The sequence below is a fragment of the Pleuronectes platessa genome, chromosome 2 (genome assembly GCF_947347685.1).
Source record: "Pleuronectes platessa chromosome 2, fPlePla1.1, whole genome shotgun sequence".
Classification (NCBI taxonomy): domain Eukaryota; kingdom Metazoa; phylum Chordata; class Actinopteri; order Pleuronectiformes; family Pleuronectidae; genus Pleuronectes; species Pleuronectes platessa.
The window spans coordinates 6178864-6204950 of NC_070627.1; the positions used below are offsets into that span (position 1 = coordinate 6178864).

A 26087-nucleotide genomic window follows, 5' to 3' on the forward strand; every position below is an offset into this window, starting at 1 on the left:
CAATATATCATTTATTTTTATGCTTGCATTTTAAATGTGTTTTTGAATAGCTGTTTATGCTCTGAGTGTAATAATGAACTATACAAATAAAGTCCAAGTCCAACCAGACCTCCTGTGCTCAAACACCACGTCCTTTCTCTCAAAGTTTTTGGTAATTTATAAAACTTTATATGAGAATATGCTCCACATTAAGATAATGTAAACTGAAATAATAATATTAATAAAGGGCTTCACCACTGGAGAGGGACAGATAATTAGTTATAAATGCAGAAGCCATCTGAAATTCTTCTTCAGCGGTGTAAATAACATACCTCAACTCATCGCACCAGCAAACCAAGTGGAGAGTGATGAACAAATCAGCCTTGTCATGCCACATCGGCTGATTCAACATTTACAAAGCACATCAACACGTAATCCCTCTTTATTTCCTACATGAGTGAACAATTCTTATTATGCAAGTTATGCAATACGTATCTTAAAGAATTCAACATTATTGTAAGAAGTAATATTAGTAAACTTTATCTTTACAACAGTTGAATAAAACTGGCAAAATACAAAGTACATACAATGAAACAGAATTAATATGGTTTTAATATAATAGATAGATAGCTAGATAGAAGGACAGACAGATATAAGACAGATGGACAGACAGACAGATAGACAGACAGACAGAGAGAGAGAGAGATAGATAGATAGATAGATAGATAGATAGATAGATAGATAGATAGATAGATAGATAGATAGATAGATAGATAGATAGATAGATAGATTGATGGATTGATTGATTGATATAGGTAACAGTTTGATGATGAACATGATGCACATGCAAACTAAATATTAAACTATGTATATTTGCAAAAGATTATTATGGTGACTTTTACTCCTCAGGGTAAAACCTTTATTAGATAACTGTCTTTGTACAAATTCTCGGTCTCTGTCCTGGCAGGTTGGCCACACCCTCAGAGCTGGGCCGCCCTGCAGAAGGAGCCTCTCCCACTGGTTGAGCCCAGACCAGTCGTACCTGAGTTATTATCCCCCTTGCTCCTCTCTCCTTTTCCCTGACAAACAAACTGAGAGGCTGCCTCGTCCAGACCTCCTCTCCAGATTTTGCATCGCCAGGACAAAAGCTCCAGAAATCCTCTAGCAAATCTGAGGCAGAGAAACCACCGACAATGTTTCAAGAGGTGTCACAGACCAGGTTACCTGAGTTCTTGAAGAGGAGGAGAATAGGAAGCGCAGGAGGAGCAGGACACCACCGGACATGTCGCCTGGACACAGCGAGTCCTCAGGCTGTCATCCACGTTGTTGGGACCACTCTGAAGACAAACCTGAGCAGGTAGACTGAAATCAGATCATCCTGCAACACACACACGCACACACACGCACACACAGACACACACACACACACACACACACACACACACACACACACACACACACACACACACACACACAAACACACACACACACACACGGTTGTACAGCTTAGTGATTGGCATAATGCATTCCATAGTCCCTTACCTTAACCCTGACCATCCAAACTAAATGCCTGACCCTAACCCTTAATCTTAACCCAATTCTAACCCTAACCCTAAAACCAAGTCTTAACCCCCAAACAGTCCATTAAAGGGCTGTCCCAAAGTGAGGACAGGCCAAAAAATCCTAACATTCCCAAAATGTCCTCACTCCGTAGGTTGTAGGCTTTATCTGGTCCTCACAAAGATAGCTGTACAAGAGCACACACACACAGACGTTTGAATTTCTATCTTAGTGAGGACACTCTTTGGCATGGTGCATTCCCTATCCCCTTACCATAACCCTAATCATCCAAACTAAATGTCCTAACCCAACCCTAACCCTTCAACCAAGTCTTAACCCTCAAACAGCCATTTGAATAAGTGTGGACCGGTCAAAATGTCCTCACTTTCCAAAACTGTTCTCACTCTGTAGCGTCTGTGCCTAAAATGGTCCTCACAAAGATATAAGTACAGTAACACACACAGACACACGTACACAGGTACACACACACACACACACACACACACACACACACACACACACACACACGCACACACACACACACACACAAACACACAAATTTCTATAGTTGTGAGGACACTCATTTGCATAAAGCATTCCCTAACCCCTTACCCTGACCATAACCATCACAACTAAAGGTTTAATCTTAAACCCTCAAACAACCTTTTGAATTTGTGAGGACAATCCAATATGTCCTCACAATGATGGTTTCGAACCACAGCTGGCCCTCGCAAGACACCAATACGATGTGGAATAACCCTGTAGAAAATCGGTATTAACATTTATTTTATGGTTAATATTTTTAATATAATTTGTTTTCTCTATTTTGTATTTTTTATAGCATTTACACTAAATTTAGAAGTGTCAAGCCATTGGTATAGTAATGTTCTCAGAGATAAATGGGAAAGACAAAAAATTACAACTGCATTTTTTCCCGCCCTATATCCAAACTTTTTCTCTAAATAAAGAAATGCAAAAGACCTGAGCAAACAATGCAGAGGGGTAAGACGAAAGAGAAAGAGAGAGACAGGGAGACCGACAGAAGACAAAGGAAAGGGAGAGCTGACTGGGGGTGGATTGTGGGGGTGGCTGTGGTGGGCTGGGCCTTTGTCTGACCAATCAGAGGCCGAGCCTTCAGGAGCTGCAGCCTCATAATCACTCGTTGAGCTTCTGCACTGAGCCAGGAGAGTCAGTAATAACCAGGCTGCATCTAATAACGGTACCAGGACATTTGTCTGTCAGTAGCAGGTTGACTGTGGGGGACGACTGCAGCCATGATCCACCCCAGGACTCTCAGAGTAGATTATGACAAAACTACAAGAATTCTATACGTGGTTGGCTCGGAACTCAACGTGAACCTGAACAGGTGAGACTCTTGTCCAATCAGCTATCAGTAATCATTTGTGTTGAATGAAAGCGTCTCTAATATTAGGTCCACCCCATTCATACCTACAAGGGTAGACTGCAGCAAGGGCTATTTTAGAAGTATTACTCAGTATATTGTGCTTCTACAATTACAAAGCAACACAAACCACAGTTACATCAACAAAAATGAGGGTTAAAACCACAATGAAGGTGGAAGTTACTGCAGGGTGGATGCATTACAATTTGTAACAGTCGTAGGCTTTAAAAAAAATTTCATACATCACTTTCATTGATTATAGATTAAGTATAGATTTCTTAATCGCCAATGTATTAAATACAACTGCTTTGTAACCTGTAATTGTTTATATGTACAGGTTGGACAAAGAAAAATCTTCTATGCCTTACCTATGTCAACAAGGATGTGGAGAAGCGCATTAACTATATCGATATAAAGTTAATTTAGCTATATCCACAACCCTGTGTGTTTTGGTTTAACCTTCATCAACTGGAAACAGTTAACCCTAACCCAACTGCATCTACGTAGTTGACCTATGTCAACAAGAACGAGGAAAGGATCGTTTGTTCAGTTCCTGGTGGTGCAGGTCGTCTTTTGTTTGCACTTTGGAGAGAATCAACAGACGTCTGTTGTTGCTATCAACTGTACACTGTGCTGCCAACAGGAGAGACTTTGTTGTACCAAAGAAATGGGGGCTATACGGATCTGCCAAATGCCAGCCTACACAACAGAGCAGGGCCGGATTAATGTGGGAGAGTCTCACAGGGTACAGCCTCCCGCGGTCCTTTGGAATCTGCAACAATAGAAGCTGCATATTCCCGGGGATAGCGGTTTCAGTATCTGAAAGATTAGGTTTACATACATGTAAGTCTGTCTGAAACAGATACTCATTACTGTTCCTTCTGTCAATAGAAGTGACGAGATGTTTCCTGATGTGAGATATCGGGGACAAAGTCCACAGTTCAGCAGGAGTCACAAGGAAGCTTCAGTAATTTGGACAAATCAAAAATTTACTTTATTGTCATTCAGACCAAACACAAGAAAAGGGCACTGTACAATATCAGTTTGGCACAAATATATTTTAGAATGGTACGGTTTCTTAAGTAGGTATTAAATCTATCTAAAGTAAAAATAAAGACTCAATAAAAGAATAATAGATGAATATTGTACAAACACACATTGGGATACTGAACGCTACTGACTGAAATTCCACATATTGAATGAATAGATGGAAGCTGACATGAGAATTGCAGGTACGACTAAATAGATATAGTATAACAGACATGGTTTAGTTGTAACGTTGTGTAAACAGCTGTCCAGGTGTGTGTATAGGGGCACTGGATGTGTGTGTGTGTCTGTGTTTGTGTGTGTGGGTAGAGGGGAGGTGATTTTAAATGGAGTTGAAGTGTCTTATAAAGTGTTCTTAGTGCAAAATAATGTCTGTATTGTGATCCCCCCAATAATTCTGACAATGCCCGTATTGTCAGCTGAGCATTTTTAATATGTTCCTAAACAAACCGGTGATAGTGACATAAGAGCAGAACAGCTGACTTCGACAACATGCGGTCGAGTGGTGGTAGACTGGGGAAGTATGAGGTGTCCCAGTCTGTCGACTCCAATTCCAGTTCTTCATTTGGTCACTTTTTTAGACGTCAGTTGTCTTTCTGACTCAATCTCATGACTCCAGCCACAGCTTCTTCCTTCCACCTGTGATGACATACACGCTTGTGGCTTCACACGTTAAAGCTCGTTCTCAAGTGTATACAAATACACATCTGTTTCTTAAACATGTTTAACCTGAGTCACACCTCATCAGTCCACTTAAAGTTAATCAAGCTGCACCAAATTTCACACACTCATATATATCAGTTCCCTTAATGTGCCTGATGTTTTTTTCCCATCAAGATCCTTGAACAATTCATGCGAAAATTCCTGAATCAGCTCTCTGATCCGCACCAACATTTAATGGGTTCATCCCTGAGCCGTTCTGCAGCCCTCCACCAAGTTTCGTGGAAATCTGTTTCGGTTGTTTTGTGTTATCTTGCTGGCAAACAGACAAACTGACCGGGGTGAAAACATAACCTCCTCTGTGGGGGTAACGTGTCTTTGTGGTGTACAGCTGCAGCCCTAATAACCTGTTCTTTCTCTTGTTCTCAGGAGCGCCCCTCCCAACTCCAAGTTCTTCTCTGTGAAGTGCACCCCCTGCGTTCAGTGCAGCATCAGCCCCCCGCCCCAGGAGACCTCACACCTCTCCCCCATCCCTCTCAATGGAAACTCAGTGCTACTCATCAGCATGAGCCGCGCCAGCGAGCATGAAAATGATAGCAAGGTAAAGTGGCACGACACCGTTGTCACAAAGTGTCATATTTCAAAAATGGGCGAGAAGTGGGACGGGAACGGCTCCGGGAAACGAGCTGGCAAAATGCAAATTCAAAGGATGAATATGAGTCTGTCATGGAGCCCGAAGCAAAAACACTGCATGATAAAAAAAGAAACTTCTACATTTGAAAGAGAAGACTTCAACTCTACTAGAAATATATCAGACTCAGTGTCGCCCTCCTGAAGGCATTTGTACCTGTTTCTTTTTTTGATTAAGCACTCATCCCATTTTTCTGTGCAGAACCAGAGGGAAAGTCCACATTAAAAATAGCTCAGTCTATTGTAAATCATTATCTTAAAATGTGTGGTTTAAAACTCATTTTCTCATTTGTTGAATCTAAATAATTTGTGCTTTTGTTTTATTAGCTGTCTGTCAGGTACTATGGAGAGAAGACCGAGGTGTTGGGGAGAGCGATGCTGCACCTGACAGCCGTTGGTAAGTTAAAACATTAAAATGCAACACACATTTATTGTATTAAAATGTATATAATCCATGTCACAACTAATTATGTTAATAATTTGTCAGCGGAACATTAGTTGTGTGTTTAATTTACATCAGATTTCAGTCAGAACTCGTATTTTTTAACCAGAACCATCTTTATATTGCAAATATTCAAGCACAGAGCAACGTGCTCGACTGTAATATGCAAATATATATTAATATCCTTTGAAAACAATAGTTGTATTATGATAGGAGCCACTATCTTGAATGTGTCTGTCCCACAGAGATCTCTCTGGATGTGGATGCGGACAGAGACGGTGTGGTGGAGAACAACAACCCTAACAAGGTGATCTCTCAGTGACAGTTCAAGATGACAGCGCAAAGTTTGACACCAACGATGGAGCGACTTTCTGTTTACCTCACTTTCTGATAAACAATAACAATTTTAATGAATAGGATTCTATTCATTGAATTCACTCTGCGCTGCACATTTCCTCTTTTATTTATAGAGCTCCCTTGTCCTATTTAAGTCTTTAAACCTGTCGTGCTGCCAACTCTGCATGAGATAATTTCTCTATACATGCCTGAAGGGGCTTATGTCAGAGATGGTTTAAAGTTTTGCTTTGTCAACTTCCTGAATGTTTCCTTGTTTGACAGTTTAATATGCACACGTTACAGCCCTGGAGTTCATGCTCTGTTCAATGCTGTGAAACGCAGAGCAGCAAATCTGTGAAATAACTCAACTCCCGTGTCTGGCTTGTTGAAACCTTGTCAGGGCTCCTGGACGTGGGGTCCTAAAGGACACGGAGCCATCCTATTGGTCAACTGTGACTCCGAGCGGACCTATATGAAGGAACAGGACTCCGAGCTGGGCCGCATCTCCAAGCTGTCAGGTGAGAGGGTTTAACAGTGACTATGTTCTTCTGTGTGTACCGGGAGCTTAATTATGAAAAACCAGGCGTGTTTGCTTTGGCAAAGTCAGCTGAATAAATAGGCGATATGGAAAATTACTGATTAAAGAGAAATGTGGAGAGGCTGGGCTGATAAAACCGACCTATCAAATGACCTCGAAGTCGACAAACCAGTAGAGCTGAAATTTGATATTATAAACGGGTGTTAATTTAAGCTGCAGCTCAACTTTCGTGTGTGTGTACCTGTGTGTGTGTGTGTGTGTGTGTGTGTGTGTTTGTGTGTTTGTGGGGGAAAATATGACCACATAGTGTCGGTGTTTAGCTTCATCACAAGAGATGAATGTGAAAAAAATATCACATTTAATCCCTCAGTGTAAGGTCTGTGGTCTCAGGGCTCTCATGAGTCTTTGTTTGCGTTGGTGCAGATCTGAAGGACATGTCGCTCATGGTGCTGAGGACCAGAGGCCCTGCAAAGCTCCCAGAGGGCTACAAGCTCACCATGCACATCTCGCAGGGCGACGCAGAGAGCATGAGGGTGTTCAGGTCCAAATCCCTCAATATGACCAACGCCATAAGTGAGTGACGATGAGAGCCCCCGAAACAGATGGTGTAACGTGCGTGTAATGCAGCCTGTTGATTTAAAGCTTTGCACAGTTTTCATCTTTTATGTTCATCCCCTTTTTTAACTGTTATTTTTATTCCTGTTCCCAAACTCGGTCTCTCAGTATTTGAATGTTGTTAATCTCATTTCACCAGCGAACTTCGTCTATAGCAGCCCGTTGAAGGACTATCCACTGGTGCTGCACAGTGAGGTCCTGTCACAGGAGGTGCCGTACCTCGGCGACAAAGCAGAGATGAAGTTTTACGTGGAGGGCCTCAGGTTTCCCGACAAGGACTTCGATGGCCTCCTCAGAATCAACCTCAGTCTGTTGGAGCCCATTAGCACAGTTAAGACCTGCAGCACGGCACCCACACCTTTCTCTCATCTCCAACTCCCTTTTCTGCTTGTCTGCATTTTAATTGACTTGTATCTTAGGAAATTGCAAACAATAGAAATTTACTTTCCCCAATAATCTGAAGTCAAGGTCCATATTTTTACTTTTAATGATCTTTTCTAATGATCTGGTGTATTGCTCCCAAATATCTATTAAATTAACCTTTGAATTCGGTGATGTTCTTTGCTAATAATAAATGTTTCCAAGGACGAGAATAACCTTCGAGTCTCAGCAACATAAATGACCTTGGTACTTTATTTTTTTTTCATGAAACTGTTTACCACAAAACAATGATTAGACTTGAGTTTCCTTTAACCGTCGTTCCTCAGCAGCTTCTCTTGTTTCCACAGGGGCTCCCGGAGACGCCCATTTTCACAGACACAGTGGTGTTCCGAGTGGCGCCCTGGATCATGACACCCAACACCCTGGAGCCTGTAGAGGTGTTTGTGTGCAGGTAAGAGAAGACTGATGAATAATAAACATGATTGGTAGGTGTTGCACCGGCACAGTCTTGCACACTCACTTCAATTTGAACTCTTACAACTGAGGAAATGCTTCAACTATTCTTGAACAGTCACTCACCTGCTAGAAGCTCTTGGGTTGTACTTTTAAATATTTGGACAGTGTTGGAGTCGTTCATTGGGAGAATTTAAATACGTGGAAAATCATTTTGCGGGAATACAATTATATTCCTAACGTCAATTGTTTTTGTATTACTATAGAATGTAGCATAGTATACTGTTTGTTTTGGAGTACGATTTTGCCCACCAACTCACAAGACCGGCTCATGCTTCACCTGTATCTCTGTGGCTTCTAGCTTTCGCTTGAGGTAGTGCTAATTGCACAGTACAAAACTGAAGCAGCAATGCAATGTGCATTGTTAACATTTACCATCAAAAGTAATTATGCACTACCTTACAAGAGGCCGAAACCATATATCCTAAATTTGCTGTCAGGTGACCAGTCATTATTTTGGGCAGTAATTCTTAACTTGGCACAACTGAACCCTAAGTACAGCAAAAGTTACACCTATACATACTAAATTGTGCATATTTAAACTTCATTTCATAATAAATGTACATTTATACCAAATAAACTTTAGTTTTTTGTTTAATGAAATGACATGCAAAATTGCCACATATTTCCTGATGAAATTTGCACGTCTGCCTGTGGTTTCCTTTCCCAGCACATCTGATAACTACCAGTTCCTGAAAGGCATGATGAAACTTGTGAAGAGCAGCGGGTACAAGCTGAAGATTTGCCACGAGTATTTGAACAGAGGAGATCGGTGGATGCAGGTCAGAAACTAAATCCGCTGCAATGTAGATTTCAAATTCAACTGTAATTTGCAATAATTTGATGTTTGCTTCTTATTCACATCTTCAACGTTTGTGAGACTTCTTCCACTTTATTCCATTGAGTTTTTGTCATTTAAAGGCTTCACAACTAAATCCAGATTGAATGAGTTGGAAATTCCATCTATAAATACTATGAGCTGTGTAATTGACATGAGTAATCGTGCGAGAACACAAGAAACTTGAGAGAGCGTCCGGGCCGTGACGAGCAAGTCGGTAAATCTTCATGAGAAGAAGGCGAGTCATAACATGTGGTGTGAAACAGGAAGTGCCTTCGCTGTGTCATAGGTTTCAGAGAAGGAGAAGTTGCATCACAGCACAACTAAAAATGAGTTGATCTGGAAACAATGAAATCATACAAAAAAAAATAGGAAAATGTATATGAAACACAAAACTTGTACAAAGCATTCATGCAGACATCATAATGTTGTTATGATGAATATCCAATAAGAACTCAAACAGAGCAGAAAACATAACGTGTATATGATGTTTCAGGATGAGCTGGAGTTCGGTTACATCGACTCACCTCATCACCGGTTCCCTGTTGTTCTGGATTCCCCTCGAGATGGACATCTCCAGGACTTTCCATACAACGAGCTACTGGTAATCTTAAAAAGCTTCCAAAATATGAACTGTTCCCATTAAAACATGATTTGAGGTCTTATCTGATGTGAATTCCTATCCTCAGGGTCCTGACTTTGGCTACGTGACGAGGATGGCCAGGAGAAAGGATGTGAGCAGCCTGGACTCGTTCGGGAACCTGGAGGTTAGTCCTCCTGTTACTGTGGACGGGAGAAACTACCCCCTGGGCCGAATCATCATCGGAGTGGCTTTCCCCACGTGAGTCCTCAAGTTCCCCTGACTTGTACAAGTTCAGTTCAGCATGTCGAACAGAAGATGTCTGAACACGTGCATCTGTTCATGTCCTTCAGGGCAACTAAAGGACGCAACATGACCAAAGTGGTTCAGGACTTCCTGTGGGCCCAGATGGTTCAGGAGCCAATCGCCTTGTATTCCGATTGGCTCACTGTCGGCCACATCGACGAATTCATGACGTTTGTTCCTGCACCTGACAGAAAGGTAAAGTCACCTCAGGTTTTAAACTGTAAAACTGAAACAAAATAGAAAGGCACTCAGTAGAGCTCAGACTGCCCCTCCACCAAAGGCCAGTTTATTACTTGGCGGAGGTAATAAACTACAACTTCACACATCACTCTCCTGAATCTGCCTGATTCTTCTCATCAAGGCGATTTATTCCCCCAGTAAAACAAAAGGCTGATAAACGCCATCTTGCAATGTTTAAAAAAAGTGCAGCTTCCCCCCCCCCCCCCCCCCCCCCCGATCATATTCAGCAGCTTTTTTGATTCTTAAGTTTCATGGCAAAACTGTAAATTCTGTGTAATCCTTCTGATAAACCAACAAACAAATGGAGAAAACCATAACTTCATTGGTGGGCGGTTAATAATAATAACAAGTAACAATACAAGTAACAAAGTGATTTTCAGAGTAAAGAAACAATAATAATACAGATAATATAAGTCGTGGACATCGTAGGATTGAAACCTTTTGTGTCATAAGGAGAGACATAAACCCGACTCTCACGTTGCCCTTGGCTGTTACTGCTCGATGGTGACATGCTGTTTCAGATGCGGTGGGATAGTTGAAGCTCTCAGGACGCGATGCAGCCACTGTTATGTTTGTCTCTTGTGTTTCTGTCCACAGCGTTTCCGGCTGCTGCTGGCCAGCCCCGACGCCGGATACAAGCTATTCAGAGGCTTACAGAGCGATGGCCACGGACAAGCCAAGCTGTTTGACGGTATAGGGCCTGTGTGTGTCTGTGTGTGTGTGTGTGTGTTAGTGGAGAAAGTCCCAGTCATGATCATCCTCAAGTAATCCTTCAACTCTCGCTCTGCATTTGATTCACTCACAGGTCTGAAAGATGAAGAAACGAGAACAGTGGACGATATACTCAGTGACCTGAGTTTCCAAGCTGAGAACAACTACGTGCAGGTGAGTGGTGGATGATGAAAGACGGTGAAAACCATCCAGAGTCGGAGAGTGTTGAATATTTCATTCTAAAACCCACAGGCAGTAGTACGCTGCTGTAACAGCCTCCTCTCCATAGCGGGGCTTTCCACAGGATTTCAGATCCTGGCTGCAGGGATTTGGTCCCATTCAGCCAGAGGAGCCTGGCACAGATGTTGGGGTCGATAAGGCCTGGCACAGAGTCAGCGTTTCACTTCATCCCAGTGGGGTCGGATGTGGGTAAAGTTACGCTGGTGTGACACGAGGATTTCCCCCTTTTTTACCGGAACTAAGCGGCTAAATCTGAATCATGTAAAACAGCCCCAGACCTTTTGTTCCTCCTCCTCCACCGATCTTCAAAGCTGCTACCAAACTGTGAGTTGCCATCTGACAAGCAGGGAGAGAGAAGGGACCCATCACTGATCCCTCACCAGCTGACAGATCCTATGCTCCTGTGAGCTGACGCTGTTTCCAGAGGCAGTTTGTCGTCTATTTCCCGAGTTCCAAACTCTTTTCACACACTAGCTCCTGTACGTGAGAACACAACACTCCAGCTCTTTAGTAAAATATTCCCTGTGAGCCCAATGCGACAATACAGCAGGAGCCTTTTTGGAGAACTGGCAGGGAGTGAGAGGGAGAGTACAAAAACCTCAGGATGAATGAGAGGAGCCATGCTCGTGGAAGACGGCGACGAAAAACTTGAAAAGACAAAAAGCTTTTTCCGTGAGTCGAAGCCAGTTTGAAATCGGCTGTAAACAAAACCACTGAGCAGCAGAAGCTCTACGTCAGGTCCCGACTCCTGCATCTTCTGCCCAGGCACCGCTCCTCACTCGAATGCTCTGGACGTTTCCCTGTCGCTCTGGACACGTCTGACCTGGACAACCTCCTGCTGCGTTCTTCATACCTGAAAGACAAACTGATTCCCGAAGCTTTGCGTGGCCTACTGCTCCGGAGCAAGTTGCTTTAGATCAGAGATGTTTGCACTTGAAGTGGACCAGGGTGATTTTAGCAGAGCAGACATTTGACAAACAGAGATGCTGGAGAGATGAGTCCCGGAGCTCTGCAGCTTGGGCGACATTATTCTGAGTAGTTATTTGTTTTCAGACTTTTGAAGATAGTTCTAGTGTGTTGTATAACACGCTGACTGCATATTGTGTTTTTCCTTCCCTCTCCCAGAGCTGCATCGACTGGAACAGAGACGTCCTGAAGAGAGAGCTGGGCCTGGAGGACGAGGACATCATCGACCTGCCGATCCTATTCAAGCTGGATGAGGAGAGGACCGTGAGCAGAGCGGTGGCGTACTACCCTGACATGGTGGGTTCAGACTTAATATCTGGCTGTGATCACTTCCAAATGGTTTAAATCCCACTTTGGCCAGTCTTTCTTTGTGGAGTACTCCTACAGTCCCAAGACATGCAGACTGGGGTTAGGTTAACTTGAGACTTAAGGCCTGAATGTTAGTGTTACTGTATGTCGGTCCTGGGATCAGTGGTGACAAGACCACGATGAACCCCTCCTCTCGCTCAACGTCAGCTGGGAATGGCTCCAGCCCCATCATGACCCTTAAAGGATAAGTGGTATAGATAATGAATCTACCGTTTCCTAATGGTTCTTTCCGACGTAGGAGGAATGAAGCCACTCATTAGTTAGAGATAAGCGCCGCTGAGAGTCTCATCCTCGGTTTCATCTCTTTCCAGGTGAACATGATCGTTCTGGGGAAGAACCTGGGCATCCCGAAGCCCTTTGGCCCCAAGGTGAACGGTCGCTGCGTCCTGGAGGCGGAGATGTGCTCGCTGATGGGGGGGCTGGGCCTCACCTGCACCTTCATCGACGACTTCGCCTCCTACCACAAGCTGCTGGGGGAGGTGCACTGCGGCTCCAACGTCCGCCGGGAGGCCTTCGACTTCAAGTGGTGGAACCTGGAGATGTGAACAGGGACTGAGCAGTAGATGGTGACGGGGGGGAATAGAGAGGGTTTCAAATATAGTTGGAGATCAATAGTATATTGAGTTAACTTAAGGCTGGACGGAAGTTATTTTTTTGCAAGCGCCTTTCTTACCACTGAGTCTTAAAAAATCATGCAAGTGCCGGTTTCATCAACATTTCTTTTGCAGAAAACAAATCCCAGAGAGGTTCGATGTTGTGCATCTTCATATTTATTAAACCTTTTCGTTTGCTTCATTTACAAAAAAAGGATGTACAGCAATATTTACAAATCTTTTGAACACGGGCTTAAGCAGACTGTTGACGAGAACAGAATTACAATCATTAAAATCAAGCACAGAGAAGATTCACCTCCAATGTTTTTGTGGTTTGGATCGACGTTGGCTTCGGACAGTGTTAAGCACAGTTAGATGAGTGGACCACATAGTGTGCTATGATATCACACAGCCACAAGAGGGCGTACTTCATCTACTCAAGCATTCCTGAAGCCCAGAGGAAGAATCTTTTGATCCATCATACTTCTATTTAAAATCTATGCTATAGGCTTTAATACACACTCGTGTAATTATTACCAAAATATGTCTATTTTTGTTTCTATGCCTTTCTTTTCTGTGGAGTCCAACGTTTCTTGTTTTCATGATTTGTGGCTTTAAACAGATTTTGGTCCAGTGTCTTCAAACGTTTTGTACTTTCATGTGTAAAATGTAAATGCTTATTATTGATTAACTAAAGACAATAAATCTCATGTCCGCTTCAGTTACACAACTGAAATAAAACAAGTGAAAGTGTCCCAGTGTCTTCAAACATCTCGTACCTTCACGTGTAAAATGTAAATGCTTTATGCTGATTAACTAAAGACAATAAATCTCATGTCCGCTTCAGTTACACAACTGAAATAAAACAAGTGAACAAATCAGTTCTTTCCTTCACAACAAACTCGTCCACTCAAAGGAGAAGTGAGCTGCTTCACACTTCACGAGCAGCATCACTTGTTGTTGGGAGCAGACGTGTACGTACGACTTCATGTCCGCCTGTAGTTTTACATTCAAGCCCAGCCGGCATCGCAGTGCCTTTTTAAATGTGACCTTTACCTCAGAGCAGCTCGCGCCACAATCATAAAGGCAACAGTCCAGACCAGTCACAGTGTAATTCATGACAAGTCATCATCATGTTTCTCAGCAGGTCAGCATCCGGGGGGGACGGGGGATGGGGGGGGACGTAGTGCTTCGGTCATATACATATATTAAACTTTACAAATTGGCGTTTGGCTCCATCAGCAATGTGGAGATGTTGGCTGGTTTCTTCCCTTAATAAAAACACAAATCACAGAGGGGGGGGGATGGCACCAGTGTACGCAGGAGGAGAGGTGGTCCTTTTCTTTTTTCTTTTTTTTTTTGGCAAGCAGATTTACACCATGCACAGAACCGTTTGTTTAACACACCCGTACACAGACATCAAATCAACAAGGGGAGCGTGTGACAGAGAGGATTGGGAGCAGAGTTCTGAACAGCTTGATGGGAGGATGCATGTTGCTGGTTGGGGCTCTACAGTAGTTCTGTTCATATGTATAGAGCATCATCACAGTCTGAGTTTCTTGAACAAAGACATTTTGAATGGAAAAAAACATTTTCAGACACATTTTCTGTGGAAATGATGCTAATGACGCCACCAGCAGCAGCATGGTCACGTACCCTCCATCAAAACCACGAGGAGTTTACAACCAATATTCACAGCAGGATACTCAGAAGAAGAGGAATAGATAATAAAACCAAAACATGGCCTGACTGACACACACACACACACACACACACGCACACCCGGTACATTTAAAACCCATGGACAATATCACAGTGGGATGCGAGGCTGACATTAAAAACACATTTCCTCTCTAGTGCAACGCTTCTCTCTACGGACCCTCGGCTTCTCCACTCGAGATTAAAGTCCCTCGTTCATCAATTCCTTATCTTGAAAAGCAGACACACGACATTGGAGAGGGGCAGTTTACAGAAAGAATCAGGTCTCAGAGCTCAGAGCGTATGCTGGCCTGGAGAGCGGGGCAGGCAGACATACTCTGCTAAGCCAGCTGACACGTGACAGTCCGTCAGCCAGACGTGGAGGTGGAGGTCTCTTTGTCTTCACCTCGAGCGTTTAAGACGGATTCCCCGTGGAGCTAGAATGAGGGCGACAGGTAGGAACACGTCCGTGAAGCTGGATGTCTCATCGTGACAGGCGGCAGATCCCTCGGTCTCCTGTTCGGGCTTCTATCTGCTCCCCTTCTGCATCAGCGGTGGAAATCACCACTGCCCTCTGCTCATTTTTGGCAAATGCCTCTAATGGTAATGCTGAGACAGAAGGAGAGAAGGTGAGATTTCGTAGATGAGTGTAAAGCAGAAGTTCAGGTAAACGAAAGCTGAGAAGGAAAATGCTGTTAATGAGCGAAGAATAAGACTAACCTGAAAATGGACGTTGATTTTGTTTCATTTGGGTTGGGGCTAACAGTTCTGCAAACAGGCGGGAAGAGAGAAACTGTTAATATCAAGAAATGAAGCTGAAGTCAAAGTTCACCAGAGTTTAACTTCACTCGAAGCCACGCTGCAAATTTGCTTCCCCTCAGGATGAACTGAAACAACCTCAACAGGTCACGTTTCAAAGATACATGGTCTGTTTGTGGAAGTTATAGGAACAAGTGAGTATTTGGTGCCTCTACTCAATAAATTACTTAAAGGGCCAGTGTGTAGAATTTAGTGACATCTAGTGGTGAAGTTGCATGTTGCAGCTCAATGCCCCTCACCTCACCCTACCCTTCCAAACATGAAGGAGAACCTATGGAAACCTTCAGTTGTCATCAAAACTCAAAAGGTGTTTAGTTTGTCCTGTCCGGGCTACTGTATAAAACATGGCAGCCTCTGGACCCACTCCCGATGTAAATATAAAGTATTAAAATATAACGGTCCATTCCTCGGGTGAAGAAAACAACAATTCGTACAATTTAGATGAAAAACACTATTTTATATTCAATTTCTGCCAATAGATCCATTTCACCTAAATCTTACACACTGGACCTTTAAACAATAAAACAGATTTCATTTCAGTGACTCTGTGAAACTATACAGTGTCATCTAATGTCATTTAATGTCCGAGGCCGAACCCCTTTGTCTCACCGACGAGGACTTCTGCTCCTGCGGGGGGGGCTCCGTCTTGGACCTGCCGTCCGTCCCTTTCGGCTCCGGCGTCTTCGCTCCATCCGCTTGCTGCTCAAGACGAGAGGCTGGAGGACGGAGACAGATGTGTGGCTGTCACAGTTAATAAACTCAGGCTCATAATGCTGCCAGCTGCTCCAGCGGAACAAAAATAAATAATATTCCAACATGCCAAAAGATTAATGTTCCAGAGTGAATCATTAGTGGGAGAAAAATCAGCAGAGTAAAATAAGTTTATCAAGCTGGAGGCACATTCATTCATTTAAGAGAAGTTGCCATCCTTTGTTTTCGTACAGTTACACACGACGGGCCTTCAGTTGTTGTCGGCTCCACTGGAGCAGCTGAGTGGAAGTTTGTCACTTAAGGCTGCTTCGATATTAATTGCTCAGACAGCAGAGAAGGTTATTCTTACATCTGCCCCATCTAGTTCCCCCCCCCCCCAGATACCCTGAGTATGTGACACCGACCACCTTTTGATCACACGCCTGCTTCTCACACCTGCAGGCTGCTACTGGCCCAGCTACTGGAGTCCTTCTCTCCTGAACTCACCTGGAAAACCTCCCAGGCCGGTGCTGCTCACACTGTCCTCAGCAACAGGGCTGAACGCAAAGGAGTCCTGCTTGAGTGGCGTAACACAGGACACGCTCTCCTGTAAGAAGGGGGGAGACACTCCAATTCACCTGGGCAATGTAGCAGCTCATTTATTTGGCACAATACAAACAGTTATTACAGATACTATCCAGCAAACAGGAAGAGAGTTGTAAAAACGTTAATGGTTCCAGTCCGAGTCTCTAACGAGGAGTTCAAACCAAGGAGAGAATTAAAACTACGGATTGACAAAGACTGTACAACCAGTTCTGCTCCCAGTAGAGCTTCATTCACCAGTTATGAAACAACACTGGATTAACTCTCTTAACTGTGCAATATTCATTGTGTCTATTTAATACAAAGGCTTACGTACAACCTATTCCACTGTATATATTCTCACATATATTCTGTTTTTCACGGTGTATGTATTAGTCTTCATTCCATTTATATCTTAGTTTTTATTGCATGCTTATTTATTTTAACTGACCTGTCCTGATATAAAGGATTTTCTTATCTTATCTTGTGCAGTTGTGTTATCGTCCATAAAGTTGTTACCGTTCACGTCAGACCTCAAAGCTGCAGCTCTCACTCTTATGCCAGAACTTGTCTTTCACTTTAGTGTGTGCACCAGAAACAGCTACTGCAGCTCTATTCTCTGACTGTATTTGCATTTTGTCTTCTTTTTTTTGTTGTTTGTTTACTCTGCAATACATTTTGGGACCTGTCACTTCTGAGATATAGTGAAATCCATCAAACACTCTCACATCCAAACAAATAGACGATTTTTCTCCCTCACAGTAAAAGTGTCGAGTGGAACCACAAATATGTCTCAGGCTGTTAAACAGAAAGCTGTCGGCTGCTTTGGGTTTAGAGAAGTGACACACGCTCCTGCACGTCTGCACTTCCATTACGTGCTGTCACCCTGCCTGTCTGTCTGCCTCCACCCACCAGTCCGGTGTCGTACTCCTCCTCGGCCTCCTCCTCCTCCTCCTCCTGCTCCTCCACGACACTGGCAAAGCTGCTGGCGTTGGAGGAAGAGCGGGAAAGGTCCTGGGCCTCGGGGATGGACGGCGCCCTGTAACACATCGCCAAACTGCACACCTGGGTCACTCTGAGCGCACACACACCCGGGTAACACACATGCACAGAACACCAGTCCACCCATTTAGGCAGCAGCAGGCAGAATATCTCTTTTCCTTCCAAAGAACGAATAAATTGTCATGGACATTTCACAGCCTGTCCTTCCCTCTGGTGACATGTTCAGGGGGAAGCGACAGCTGTGCCTCTGCTACTTTGTGCCACGTCATATTTTAAAAAGTGGTTTGAATAAAGCAGCTCTCTGAATAAGCCATCGCTAGTGCTGAGTGAGACTGGGATAAACAGAATAAAAGCATAATACACGTAATATAATTTTTTTTGACTTCTTTAGCAATAACAGACAGACATCCCTCAGATGCAGCCTTTGAGATGTGATTTGCTTTTAAGTAAAAGTCCTATGCAGAGAGCTTTCATGGGAGTTTCTTAGTGAAAATAAGTGAGTTTTATCACAAGTAATATCAAATGGCAAAAATGTGGCACATTTGAAGATGACGCCTGAACACATCTCTGCTCAAATCTCTATCACTTTTCTCTGCATAACTTTATTAGAACAAAATCGGGAGAATCTGGATCCAAAAACTCTTTGTAAAAAAAGATTTGCGGCTCCAATCTGTACAAATCCCTACACCAACCCACTGAAGGCGTCTGACAACATCAATCATTCAAAGTGTAATTCAAAAGATAGTCACCTGTTCCTGGGGGCAGGAAACTCTGGAGAGCTGTGATTGGACGAGTTGTCAGATCTATTTTCCAGCCACATGTGGCTGATGTCCGACGTCCTCTGGGGGTTCGGCGACGCCTCCCGGCTTCAGGACAGGGACGGAGACATGGAGATAAATGTAGTTTTACTTATCCCATACTGTAACATACTGAAATCTGTTGGTGCAGATTCACACGATGTGAACACGAGCTGTCGGATGTGAAGAAAAAGCTCTTTAACAAGCTGCTGACAGACTTTTTTCAGATCATATTCGTCATGTGGTTAAAATGTTACGAAAGATTCAGTTAAAAATGTAGAAATGAAAAAAGAGAAGCACAACAGATCCTCTGAATTAAATCTGCCCTCCAACAGGAGCTTGTACTTTACACATCCTCTAATATCTTATTTCTTCTTGTTCATGTCCCTGCCTCCATCTGCTGCGACACTACTTGCTCGTCACCACCCACTCGCTGCTGATCAGCTCCGTCCTCTCACCTCCTCTCTTGGACCTCCTGGATGTTCTCGATGCCGATGGCGCTGCTGCGCCGGGAGCTGAAGGGCCCCGACTTTTTCCTGGTTGGGCTTTTCCCAGGAATGATCAATGACTGACAGTGGGAGAGGAGAGTCAGTCACACTGCAGGTAGAGTACGAGCTTCTCACAGCCACAGTATGAATGGAATGCATGATACAGCAGTGAACAGTAACATGAGCTGCAAAGGAATTATGAACTTAAGGCTTGATATATGCTGAGATAATGTGATGACACATCCTGCTTGTTTTACAAATCCATGATTCACTCCCTTCATGCAGGAACGGATTTTTTATTTTATATATTCTATAAATTCTGACCAAGGTGTTTGTAGACGATCAGTTATTAGATCCATGTTGGTCTTTTTCCTAGTTTTATTAAAGTATATATTATCATTGTGGACACACTATGACACGGAGACACTACATATGATGCATGCCACCAAGGTTAAGCAGTTTTTACTTGTTTTTGACAGTATTATAACGTATTTATAAGACATTTTAAGGCCTTAAATTTAGATTATTGACTTTAGGAGCCCGCAGAAACCCTGGATCTCAAACTTCTCTCTTATGGTGTTTAGGAGCAACATTGTAAAGTAAAAAGAATGAAGGAATTCATATAAGATTTGGTGTTATGGAATGCAAAATATGGAAAATCTGCCTCAATATGAAATATATAAATAAAACAGGGTTTGGTTACTGTGTGAATTAGTGAATGAATGAATGGAATCACAACCATAATCAAACAAATGTCATTATAATATATATACAAAAAACCCTTTCAGGCACAACACTAAGAACAGAAACACTCACATTCTAAAAAGAAAACAATATCAAACAAGAATAGAGAGTTATACATGAACCTCTTCTATCGTTCCTATCCCTATGGCACTGCCTCGTCGTCCATATCTACTGGGACTTTTCCCCGGGACAAGCAATGACTGAGCCACACGAGACAGGGCGAAGGGGGGAAGCAGAGAGAGAGACAGAAAAAAGCAAGAGGGGGGGGAGGGAAGGGAGGAAAAAAACAGAAAAGAACACATCATAAGAATCTCATGCACAAGGCACAAAGAATTTAAACAACAAGGTGCAAAAAGGAGCCTGAAACAGCAGCTCACGACGAGAGATCATACAGAGAAGACATGACAGTGAGGAAACAGTGAGAGGCTTTTCAGAGGAGATGCCGGCCGGGGCTCCGTCACAGGAGGGTGGACAGCCTCTGCTCTGAGAACAGCAGGTCTGTGTCGTGATGCATTCGGAGGCAGAGAAGAACGGCGGCTGAAACATCTCACACAAGCACATCGACGGAGAACATGAAAGCAGTTGCGGTCACGTATTTTTATCCGGTTGTGTTCTGGCTTTAGTAGTTGGATTGTGGCTTTTAATAATAATAACTTTATTTGTATTGCACTTTTCAATACAAGTCAAGTGTTTTACAACAAACACTTGTAAACAATATAAACATGACAAACAATCAGAGTCGAGAAATAATAATAATACAGACACAAATAATAAAAGTCAGAGATCATACGACAAAGGCTCTATCTCTATCTTTTGCAGTTGCGTTGTGGTTTTGTGGTTGTGTTGTGGCTTCTGCAGTAGTGTAGCTTTAGTAGTAGTGTTGTGGCTTTTTTATTTCGTATTTTTCGTTAATGCTCTTCTGTGAATCATCTCATCCCCCTTGGGAAAAAGGGGCAAAGAGAACGTGGCGCAATCCAAAAAAGGGCGTAGCTTCTAGAAAAGCTTCGGTAAACTTTCCGATACAGGGTGAATCTAGTTACGACTCAAAAATACAGTCAGTAACCGAATTATTTGCAAAGTAAAACGCATTGAACAGCGTTTTTGAAACAGATACAACCATGATGGTGTGCTCGTGACAGGTGTGGCTCTGGCCATGCATGTTCTCCAGCCGCACATGCACAAGGCTGCAGAGAAAAGTTAAAAACATTTACGGGAGGAGACATGACTGAAGCACATTGGGGAAGGGAGGGAGTCTGGGTAATCAAACTGCTGCTACACTGAGCTCACTACAGGTCTCAGGTCAGAGACTCACAAACACTCGGTTGAGTATCTAACTGTTGCCCTGAGGTGATTGAGACTCTCTCAGCACATGAGAAGGAATGAAATGCTGAGGATGAATTGTGACGTTAATTGTCAACACAAAGAAAGAAGAAAAACAAGCAATTAAAAACAAGCAACATGAGTCATAAATAGAAAGAAAGACAATCAGTGAAAGACACTTTAAAACAAAGCAAGAGTGAAATTAAAATGTGAGGACTTAATGAACATAATGATGTAAGTCAGGTGCTTTAATATGCAGAAGGAGTAACGCTCATATGAAAGAACAGGGGCTGAGGAGTCTGTGAACAGACATAAATATAAATATAAACCATCGTCCTGAGTGTGCGTTGTGTGTTGGGTGGGCATCATGTGAACCAAAATGGCTTACTTACAATCCCTGGGGTTTTGGGGCTCTCTGCGGGATTGTGGGTAAAGCTGCCACTGAGACTAGTGGAGACTGTGTGTGACTTCTTGTTACTGAGGCCCATGGCGTCCATAGACTGGCTTCTGCTGCGGATGACCCGCTACAGAGAGAAACGAGGAGATATGGTGTCAATGGATCCACCGGCGTCGTGTGGAAACACAACACACTGACGGATATGTTTACATCGACCAACACGTAGAAATTGATGAAGAGTATTGCTACTACAGTGAATGTCTCATCTAGAATATCTTTAAATAGATGTTCTTTGTCCAAAATACCCTTAGCTAAGTCCCAGTAAGGGTGTAAAAGCTATGCTTCTGTGTACTAAAATATATCTACACTATATTACATATCCTGATATATTTCAGTAGTCAACAACTGGCCAAATTTGAATAATAATATGAATTTGAACCTTTTCTGAAACAAATGTGAGCTTATACATCATTTTGTGAGTATTTGTGCATATTTCTTTATGCAGGACTATGTTTTGAACACTTAGGGGCAGTGCAGGTCAACTGGGAGAGCAGGGAGCAACTGGGGGGAAGAAGTGGGAGTCCAAAAAAGGTCGAGGAGAGTGTGTAGCGGAGGACGATGAAGTCTACGGGTGGAGTGTGGGGTTGGGCTTTGTTTTTTTCATGGGGGGGAGGGGGGGGGGGGGTGGAGCATGGAGCAAGGAAGAACGAGGAGGAGCAACAGTGGGAGTGGAAGTGGGCGAGACAGCAGCAGTGAAGTCCACACAGTGGGAAAACAGCAGATGGAGAAAGTGAGAGTGGGAGATCTTTGCTGGGTTTAAAAATGTGTGGAGGTGTGAAAGAGAGAGAGGGACCCAGGTAGGAACACCTGTCCTGAGGGATCTGATCACAAGTGGACAGTGTGAAGGTCGTCTGTTCACACCTGGTGTTGAAACGCGTCCTGAAGGTGTCATCTTTGACCACGTGGGAGGAAACTGTTGTTTTGACCCAGTCTGCGTTTCAGACGTGTCAGAGGATAAATATGAATAATAAAAGGGAAAGATAGCTAACGGAGTCAGGAGGACGATTGACCAGGTTAAGAAAAGTGTCAGTAATTATCAGGTGGTCAGTGTAGATAATGTGTCAGTGGCCATAAACTAAGATATAATAGCACATAAAAGCAGAGCAGATAGAGGCTTCCTCCACAGTGCTAAGTTTTCGTGTAATAAAACGACGGCTAAGCTTAGTGTTTACACCTCTCCAGAGTTTTCGAAGTGCTTAACCGGAGAAGTTTGGAAACACAGCCGGCCCCATTTTTGTTTGAAAACTCTGGGGCTGCGTTCTGGTCTAGACAGGTAGAAACAGAGATATCGGAAACGATCTTAGTCACTGTTTTTGGTCGTGACGTAGCCTTCGTGTGTTCGTCAGGCTCCCATCACGTGACCGGATGAAACCACTGGCTACCAGTGTAGAGCGCAGCATGGGACATGAGTTATTATTCGAAAACAATCTGCGACAAATCCCATGTTGATATGTGCTTTCAGGCGTGTTGGGGATTAAGACTCAAGACAAAAAGAAAAAGCTTGTTTGGACAGGGATCGTTTTAGTTTCGATGTTTTCCAACAAAAACAAAGTCTTAGCGAGAAAGGGAGAGTGGGAAATGTTTGTGTGGTTGAAATTGTGGAGGTGTGAAAGAGAGAGGCTGAAAGAAAAACAGAGGGAGGACTTGCAGACACATTTATAGATGTAGTGTACGGAGCAATGGAGGAGAGAGATGAATCTAGAGAGAGAGAACAGACACTGTGGGAACCGTTGGTATATTTCTCTGAAGCTGCAAAGAAAAATAAAAAACCGAGAGCAAGTCGGCGACACAGAGAGAGAAGAAGAAAGAAAAACAGCGAGGGAACGCTGCCCATCGGGAGACATGCAAACTGCATCATCAACTCCCTAACGAGGGGTCATTAAATCCTTCAGCAGGCACACACACACACTCACAGCTTCCACTGCCGGGCCTCAGCGCCGGAGCTCCACAGCCCTAATGGTCATTGATGGAGCACTCCCAGTCAGAGCAAAGTGCCTTTCACACACAAACAGCTTCAAGAAAAAAAATAAAAAAAAATAATAAAACTCCCCACACCATCATGTGAAAACACACTGAGTTCAGCAGGCACAGCCGGGTGAGGAAAATCAAATGCCACAGGGCTGGTCCTTTGAGATACTACAAATTTCCCTCTGCTTTGTTTTCTCATGTGTGAATACCCAGAGTCCCGGCCAAGAGACGGGGGGGGGGGGGGGGGGGGAAGGGGGGTTGAACAAAATAAAGCATCCTGGAAGTTTCTCTCCGCTCGTCACCGTTCCCTCTAATGCATGTGGCGTCTGCAGATTAACGGAGCGTCGCATCAAATGAGGGATGAGGCCCTTACCTTAAAGGACTCGAAGAAGCCTCCTCCTCCTCCTCCTCCTCCTCCGCCCCCGTTCTCCAGCTTATCTTCATCCCCACCGAGACCCATCATGGACTGGCTGTTGATGTGCAGCTCCTCGTAGAGCGTCTCCAGCAGGGCAGTGCGTGTGCGCTCCTGACAACCACAAGAAGAAGAAGAACGCCCCGTCAGTCTGCGGAGGAGCCGACTCTGGAGTCTCAAATTCCAGAGTCGGCAGACAGCAAATATTAGGAGTCGAGCTCATTTGCATTGTGGCAGTTTGAGAAGCGCTGGAGATTAGAGGTAATCTGTGTTGTCACCTGAAATCTCTCCCCACCGAGCAGACACACACACACACACACACACAAACACACACACACAGAGACACACACACACACTTACCTCCAGCTTGGCAAACTTCTCAGCCTTGTAGCAGGCGTACTCTGCGTTGATGAGCTTGGTGAAGAGGAACTCACGGAACTCTGGGCCCTGACAGACACGAGCAAAAGGAAAAGTCAAATCAACTGAATTTATATAACACTTTACTCCACCAGTCACATTCACCTATATTCTATAACAGTCATCCAGCGACAGGGGGAGCGATTTAGGATTCGCTGACCCCCGTTCAGACCTGGTCAGAGCTAAGTACATAGTGAATGCACCTCCTCACTTGATTGTGAGGAGGTCTTGGACTCATGTGGTCTCATTCTTCACGCCGTGTGAACACAAATGCATCATGGGCCACATATGGAGAATCGCCCACTCAGCCGATGTCCTCTGACCTTCTAGTGTCACATTGAATCAAAGTATTTTTACACCTCTGTGTACTATTACTCTGATTTGATCCGACCACCACATGGTGATTTCTATTTATTTCAAATCGGTAAAAACGTCAGAATACAGACTGCAGGAGCTGGGGATGACCCGGTTTACCTTAATGTATCATTATTACCTGTACTTACTTATAAAGCTCTGACTGGAAACTACCAGATTATTACTTCACCAATAAGACTTCATCAAACCCGCTTAAACAACTGGCTTTAACTTCGTGTCCCACAAGTTGGTTCTGAACTATGAAAATCATGGAACAAAATACAGCATCTTTAAATTTAGCTAAATTCTGTAATGTCTCACAAAACTGTTTACTTGGCTTTTTAAAGTCATGTTAATGAATGTAATGTTATAACAAATATTTTCACAATCTTTATTTCTCTAATTCCTCTGTATTGGCTCTTATTTCGGTAAAGAGAGTTTCCTCCTCTTTCTATTTAACTCAATATCATTGATATTGTAAATGACCGTCACTCCTTAATGTCATCTCGTGTAAATACAGGCATTAAGCCACAGCAGCACATGAGTAAGTGCAGAGAGGGGACAGCTGAGTGATGAAAGGCTATGACATGTGAGGTAATGCATTTGTTTGATTGCAGACCTTTTTGAAGATGGCCGGGTCAGGCAGAGCCGGCCCGAAGAAAGGAACATCATCCCTCGCTGTCACAGACACCTGGAACACAGAGCAGGAGAGCTGAGCCTGTGGAACCTCTCCCAAGGATTAACTGTGATAAACGTGGTCCTGCTTTTTTAAAGCCACACAGACAAGTCACTGCTCTGCCTTGATAAAGTATCCGCTGTCCCGAACACGTACCTTGTAGGTGACATTGTCCGTGCACGCGTTCTCCACCTGCACCACCACGTAGCCGTGCAGGAAGTTGGACTGGATCATGTCTGGGACGAAGGGCGTGTTCTCCTCCTGGAACATGATGGCTACGATGTCGTTGCCGATGTGCCTCTTCCTCTGCAGCTGGGGGGGGGGCAGAGATAAACAGAAACTAACAACAGCGGAAACGCATCAAATAACCAGTTAGAGTCACAAACACAGAGCTGTCACGTCCTGGGCGCGCACAAGAGGAGATCGACTGGGAGTAAATATAGTCCCAGCAGAGAGTGGACGTTGAGTTTGATCCAAGAGTACAACCTCTTCTCTGAAATGCTTGACAACCCAGTTTTATATATATCAGCCAGGAAATGGAAGCCAAGCTCTTCCTGATGACTTCTGCTAATGAGTCAACACACTGAAAAGTGTCTCAATCATTTCTATAAAAAGTGAATTAAGTCTAAATATATCATGGGTATGGGTGATATTTAT

The 26087-nt window shown here is 43.7% G+C and overlaps 2 protein-coding genes across 8 annotated transcripts in view; one reads left to right on the forward strand and one right to left on the reverse strand.

Annotated features, from left to right (window-relative positions):
• Positions 1-1003: 1003 nt before the first annotated feature.
• Positions 1004-13759, forward strand: padi2 (peptidyl arginine deiminase, type II). 2 transcript variants are annotated; one of them, XM_053431664.1, is made up of 16 exons: positions 1004-1336; positions 5078-5249; positions 5666-5735; positions 6026-6087; positions 6517-6634; positions 7078-7227; positions 7409-7599; positions 7998-8101; positions 8834-8945; positions 9498-9605; positions 9691-9842; positions 9935-10082; positions 10725-10818; positions 10933-11012; positions 12204-12341; positions 12725-13759. In XM_053431664.1, exons 1-16 carry the CDS (start codon positions 1173-1175, stop codon positions 12956-12958), a joined length of 2097 nt encoding a protein of 698 aa, XP_053287639.1. In that variant the 5' UTR covers positions 1004-1172; the 3' UTR covers positions 12959-13759. The 2 variants fall into 2 exon arrangements, with proteins under 2 accessions (XP_053287639.1, XP_053287646.1); XM_053431671.1 differs by lacking the exon at positions 1004-1336 and adding an exon at positions 2684-2905.
• The window catches only part of rap1gapb (RAP1 GTPase activating protein b), a 67999-nt gene continuing 54990 nt past the window's right edge, over positions 13079-26087 (reverse strand). For 4 of the 6 annotated variants that reach the window (XM_053431615.1, XM_053431607.1, XM_053431642.1 and 1 more), the window contains 13 exons: positions 25587-25742; positions 25374-25445; positions 24344-24430; positions 23945-24097; positions 21539-21670; positions 19949-20026; positions 19053-19162; positions 18547-18663; positions 17708-17852; positions 16721-16820; positions 16133-16239; positions 15425-15472; positions 13079-15313 (listed from right to left, as the gene is read on the reverse strand). In XM_053431615.1, coding sequence (XP_053287590.1) covers positions 15464-15472; positions 16133-16239; positions 16721-16820; positions 17708-17852; positions 18547-18663; positions 19053-19162; positions 19949-20026; positions 21539-21670; positions 23945-24097; positions 24344-24430; positions 25374-25445; positions 25587-25742 — 1266 coding nt within the window. In that variant the 3' untranslated portion in view covers positions 13079-15313; positions 15425-15463. The remainder of the gene's footprint in view (positions 15314-15424; positions 15473-16132; positions 16240-16720; positions 16821-17707; positions 17853-18546; positions 18664-19052; positions 19163-19948; positions 20027-21538; positions 21671-23944; positions 24098-24343; positions 24431-25373; positions 25446-25586; positions 25743-26087) is intronic. The other 2 variants (XM_053431624.1, XM_053431651.1) reach the window with 2 other exon arrangements.

What these genes read in the sequence shown, in the direction of transcription:
- padi2 (XM_053431664.1), top strand. Translation starts at nt 1,173, where the DNA reads ATGTTTCAAGAGGTGTCACAGACCAGGTTACCTGAGTTCTTGAAGAGG. An exon ending in ATCGGAGTGGCTTTCCCCAC is followed by an intron (nt 9,843 to 9,934) that starts GTGAGTCCTCAA and finishes CATGTCCTTCAG; the next exon opens with GGCAACTAAAGGACGCAACA. An exon ending in TTCCTGCACCTGACAGAAAG is followed by an intron (nt 10,083 to 10,724) that starts GTAAAGTCACCT and finishes TTCTGTCCACAG; the next exon opens with CGTTTCCGGCTGCTGCTGGC.